A 6,000-nucleotide genomic window follows, 5' to 3' on the forward strand; every position below is an offset into this window, starting at 1 on the left:
TCCAAGGACAACGACATGGAACAACTGCATTGTGGTTTAGTTAAGCATGGGATAGGATGAACACAGCATGTCAACAGGTGCTTCCTTAAAGTGACATAAGAAAAGATGGGATTGGGGATATTCCTGGATCAGTGATGTAAAGTAAGCAGAATAACAGCCAGTTCCAAATCAAAATTTAATACGCAGGCATTACAAAGCCACGTTTGTCTATTTTAGAATAAGTCAATGCACTTCTCTATCGATATACTGTACTTCTTGATCACTAGAACGTGTTTAGAACAATAGAAAGTGTTTATGCAAATGTTTCTGGAGAACAGTGCTTTCGTAACCTCCTAAAACACTGACTCTTAACCTACCCTTACACACTTCCTTTTGGGAATCATTCTTCCATTATTTTAGCACTTTCTGTTCTTAAAGTGTGCATATACACTTGTACAAAGCAGCAACAGGTATTTCTTATAGGCAACCTGTTTATGCACATTTTTTTCATCTAAATATGTGCTTTCACTAAAGACAGACTTACACTACGGTGTATGACGTATAGCAAACCTATCAAACTACATCTACTTTTAACCAGCACTTTAGTCCAATAGAGGGCATCACTGAGACACAGCCTCACCACTAATACAACGAGTGCAAAGCACGATATACCCTGGAAGGGATATGTTCTTATCAAGACACACACGCCCACCAATTATCCATCCAAACTGTGGAGGACATTGGAGCGCCTAAAAAAAACCCCAGGGAGGGAGGGCGGGAGACTCAGGGACAACATGCAAACTCCACACAGGATGTGCACCAAGCCAGCATTGAACCCAGAAGCCAACAGCCATAAGGCAACAGCCCTCACCAACATGCCACTCCATATCCAAAATCATATCAAAATAAAACTTAATCAATTCCTTAATCTGCTAAGAATTTCATGAATAAAAACGCAAGGGATCAGTGTGACGGATATACAGTAAGACGAAGCGTTTAACACCAATAAACTAATAGTTTCTACTTAACGGTTAAGGTATAGTCTTTAAGGACCACACGAGAAAACTGAAGTAGCATCCTGTGATCACGCGTTATAAAATATTCAAGACTGTTTGGATTTGGAAATATGAGACTATGGATTTTTTCCAATAGAGGCTGGGAGGGGCAGAGGTCAGATTTCAAACAGCTTCAGCCTTTTTTGTACCTTCGGATATCATTGGAAAGTGTTAATGTAGCCGGAACTCAAAGAGTCAAAGAATGTTTTGTGCCTTGTCAAAATGTCAATGTTTTTCAGTAAGTTTTTAATTAAATACCACTTCTTTTCCTTAGAGTCCCTCTATTTCCTTGAAAATACCTAATATAGTTTTGCCATAACACATCACATTTTAATTATAAAATGAATAAAATGTATGAGATGTGAATAAATAAAAGACTCTATCATGTGCCTCCTAATGAGATAAAATAAGACGATGGACTTGCATTATATACTTGCATTATAGCACCACTCAAAAAAGAGATTTTTTTGTGATTCGAATAAATACGTTTCTGGAATCTTGTTGCAATTGCACTGCAACTAAATACAACTCCTTTTCCTTTAGCTTTTTGTTTGGCAATGCCTTATATCGGGCATGCACAAACAGTCAGTTCAATCTAATTCATTGAGAAGGAGTACAGTTAATCAATTAACCAGCAGAAACCAGAGAAAGTTTAAACCGATTTTTCATCCGTTAAAATTTCTCCACTGCTACTAGAATGCGTCATCAGTGCATCTCTCCGATGGTGCCAGAAAATTGAGTATATAGTCCTGAATGCTTTCCGCACACAAAAACTAGAAAAACACACACCTGATTATGTCTTCCTGTAAGCACGGTCAGGAATATCTGTACTGATACCAACACTCTGGGAATCAGTTGCTAGGTGCACAGACCGGTGTGAATGAATTAAATTGACAGTTTTCTATTAATGCACTTTTCATCTAAGTACGCTGTATAATAAAATAACATCCTTACACTTACAAAGTGCTTTTCTGGACACTCCACCCAAAGTGCTTTAGAGGTAATGGGGACTCCCCTCCACCACCACCACCACCACCACCAATGTGTATCCCCACCTGGATGATGCGCCAGTACACTCACCAGAAATCAGCTATCAGTGGGGAGGAGGATAGAGTGATGAAGCCAGTTCAGAGATGGGGTTTATTAGGAGGCCATGATTGGTAAAGACCAATGGGAAATTTGGTCGGAACACCCCTACTCTTTTCGAGAAACACCCTGGGTTTAACGAGTACAGAGAGTCGGGTCCTCGGTTTTACTTCTCATCTGAAGGATGGTGCCTTTTTACAGTATAGTGTCCCCATAAATATATCCGAATAAAACTCAGGCAGTACCCCGGCCCACAGGTTTCCCCTCTCCTCTTTTCACACTCACGTTTAGCAGGATCGACGCAGGGAGGTGGTTGATGCTGGGCATGTCGGCCTCACACGCTTTAGAGTCACCCTGGCTGTCGCTGGGCACCAGCGGGGTGCTCTCGGAGGGGCTCTGGGGGGTCGCGGTGCTGGCGGTGCCGGCGGGGCTCTCCCCCGAGCCCGTCGGGAGCCCCCCAGTGGAGCCCTCCGAAGAGGACGAGGAGGGCAGGATGCAGAGGGGGAGGTGGAACTGAGGCGGCGGCGGCGGCGGCGGCGCCACGGCGGCTGGGGCGCCGCCCGCCCCGTTCTCGGCCGCCTCCTGGAAGGCGCGCCGCGCCTGCTTGCAGGGGGCGCCCCTCTGCGCCCCCGGCGGGCACTTGCGCTTGCAGACCATCTCGGAGTAGTCGCCGGCGGAGACGGTGCGGAAGAGCTTGGCGGGGACGCCCGACAGCAGGCTCTTGCCTTGCTCCTCCCACAGGGCGAGCTCCTTCGGGGACAGGAGGAAGCGGGCGCAGTCCTCGGGGGAGCCGAGCGCGGCGTACCTCTCGGCGAGCTTGGAGGCGCTCTCGAGCTGGTCCTCGGCAAGGCTGCTGGGGTTGTGGACGATGAAGCACAGCATGCACGGCCCGTGCAGAAAGCAGTTCCTCCGCAGCTTCCTCTTCTTCTTCTTCACGCGCTTGCCATTTTTAGAGAGAAGATGGCCCATATAGATGACTCAGGGTGCCTCTGTGGAAAAGCCCAGTGGGGGGGGGGGGGAAACACACTCTCAGATAAAAGGCAAGGTAAGGCTGTGGCTCGCTTACAGCCAAGATGGGTGTTGGGGAGAAAATCGGAATCGAAATCCGCTTTATTGTCTACAGACAGCCGACATTTTCCTTTGGCCTTGCACATGCCTTACAGGAAACCTCCAACGGACTTTATAAGATGTATACAATCAATGCAACCTCAATTATACATTGCAGTATAAAAAGTACAAAAAACACAAGACGCTGTCAATAAAAGCACTCTGAAGGGGCTCGCTCATACTTCACAGCTTGAGTAATTGGGACTCGGAATGAGCAGCCTAAAATGTCGACCAGATGGCAAATCAAATATCAAGCCGTGCAAACATTGCTCGTTTTGTATATCTACACAAACTGTGTGATATCACAAACAGGACTGCTTACACTCAGGCTACTAACATTACAAACACCTGTTGACTATGAGTCAACGTGTTCCACATGACAACTTTGCCATGATGTTGAAGCTTCTTTCAAGAAACGGCTGGATGAGATGCCCTCGGATCGATTAGCTACTGGCTGTCAAGCAGGCCAGAGGGGTTAAACAGCCTCCTCTTCTTTTAAACCGTTTTTATATTCTTAAAGCACTGCTCCAATCCTGTTCCACCAGTGGTAAAAAAGCAGCTTGTAAAGCAGGTGGGGGCAACAGGGGGATGCCATCTTGCCATGTAAAAGCTCACTCAAACCAGAGAACACAATAAGAAATTACGCAGAACTGTATTTAAAACTGAGATGAGGAGGCACCTATTTACACAAAGGGAGGCGGGAGTCAGGAACAAGCTACCCTGGCGTACTCTGAGAAATTGCCAGATGTGCTCTTCAGATACTAAAAAGCAAAACAAATTCTAGATGAACCGAAGGGCCTGCTCATTTTCGTAAAGATGATGTTAATTATTTTCTATTTTTCTATTTCTATTTCGGAAGGGAATTACATTCTTAATTCCCCAGGCCTTGGCTGACAAGCCTTTCTGTTATTCCGATTCAAGAGGCAACACAACTGTGTTGTCAATCATTTAAGAGCCAAGTGTTGTTTCCATTAGGCTATCTAGGACAACAGCAGTGAGCTTTGCTTTCCACCCACCGATGTGATGTGCTGTGCTGTGATGTGAAACAGCAATCTGAGTACTCTCAAAGTACTTTCACACACATACAGGCAAAGACCTTTGTATCATCTGAGCTTAGTCTGATAAGGTTTAATAGACAGTGACACCTCACTGCAGAAAACTATTTTCCCTTTCCCTACCTTTTAGAGGGGATCGTGACTGGGAGACATTCACTCATAATCCCACAGATGGCAGCTTCGCATCATTGGCTCCTCAGCCAAGTTATGGATGACAATAACTACACGTGCATTTTATCTCCAGTGAACACGGGCCTAAATGCTAAGCTGCTCTGGTAGGATCCACTGTCCTTTGAATTGATGTGCTCCAATTCATAATGCTTAGTGTAAAAAAAGGTGCATATTCACTTTCAACAATGAATCAATAATATTGGAAGCCTTCCACAGAAACACTGAAGGAAGAAAGGAATATGTGCATTTTTCTAACAAACGCACCACTGATGTCTGAACAGTATACAGTAGTTCATGGTGATCAAAGACAGCAGGTGAGGTGATCAAGCCTAGAAAGCAGTTTTTGGTTCTATGGGTGTTATTCAGAAACCTACCTGAATGCTAAACTAGTAACCTTAAATGTGCTGAAAAATGCGACTGGACAGATCAAGCACATTTACTGCCTTCAGTTTAATGGCCGCTGTTCATTCAAAACTACAGGAAGAGGCTAACAAAAATCACATTCCAAAAACTGTTGTATCTTTTTTGCATGAAATCTAAATTTGTTGGAGACAAAGCAACATATTAAATTAACTTTGGAATCATTGTGTTTATTACTACTAGTGCAGTAGTAGAACTGCCTTTATAAAATCATACATCAAAAACCTTGGAAATATTTAAGGCTTCAAATGTGCTTGTTCGGTAGTTCTACACACCACACAGTTTGGGACGGGATTTTGAAGAGCGTTATTGGTTTAAACTGATCTCTTGTATACACATCTTGAAAACTGCCTAAATAGTACTGTTCAGGCATCCTGGTACTATGCAATTTTCAGCATTTAGTGTTGCAGGTACCAGATGTTCGTCTAATAAAAGAACTATAGTTTTATCATCGATGCCTTGCATAAATCATATAACCAAATTTATTATTTTACTTCTTCCTAGAACTGATCACACACACCATTATTCAAAATACATGAGCCGTGGGCTCCACATTATATTATGCAGCGAGCTGCTTTTAAATTAACAGGGGTATTGACCCGCAATGACCTGACATGTACTTGTTTTAGTACAATTTCTATTCACACCGTAAGTACCGGGCCTTCCTCGAAACTCAGCAAAAATAATCATTATTTTGCCTTCACCTCGAGAAGCTGAATTCGTGCATGACAAAAATTATTTAGACATCTCGGAACACGAGAACAGGCTTGAAAGGCAAGGTCGTTAAGTGTTTTTTGTAAGTTTTTAAAAATATATATAGCAATACAACACATTCAGCTGGCAATGTCTAACCTGTAAGAAAAAACAACAACTTTCTAACTGAATTTGATGAGAAGGAACAGTTCGTCTTACTTACAGCAACGTTTTCTCAACCAGTTCACACAATTCCGGTCGCCTTCAACCCGTGCATTCATAATCCACGTATAAAACACCACCAACAGCTCGACAGACTTAAAATATTGCAGACACAACGCTATGTACGAACGTGTACACACATCATATATATGTTATTGCTCTCTGTGGAAAGTGTTCCGGAATAAGCACAAGAAAGGAAATCCTGCCCCCTG

The 6,000-nt window shown here is 43.6% G+C and overlaps 1 protein-coding gene across 1 annotated transcript in view; it reads right to left on the bottom strand.

The window, feature by feature from the left end:
* The window catches only part of fbxl17 (F-box and leucine-rich repeat protein 17), a 315,976-nt gene extending 309,976 nt beyond the window's left edge, over positions 1 to 6,000 (bottom strand). The window contains exons 1-2 of the mRNA XM_088630004.1: positions 5,790 to 6,000; positions 2,406 to 3,109 (exon numbers count right to left, since the gene is read on the bottom strand). Coding sequence (XP_088486130.1) covers positions 2,406 to 3,089 — 684 coding nt within the window. The 5' untranslated portion in view covers positions 3,090 to 3,109; positions 5,790 to 6,000. The remainder of the gene's footprint in view (positions 1 to 2,405; positions 3,110 to 5,789) is intronic.

The sequence above is a fragment of the Lepisosteus platostomus genome, chromosome 4, assembly GCF_059453375.1.
Source record: "Lepisosteus platostomus isolate fLepPlt1 chromosome 4, fLepPlt1.hap1, whole genome shotgun sequence".
Classification (NCBI taxonomy): Eukaryota; Metazoa; Chordata; class Actinopteri; order Semionotiformes; family Lepisosteidae; genus Lepisosteus; species Lepisosteus platostomus.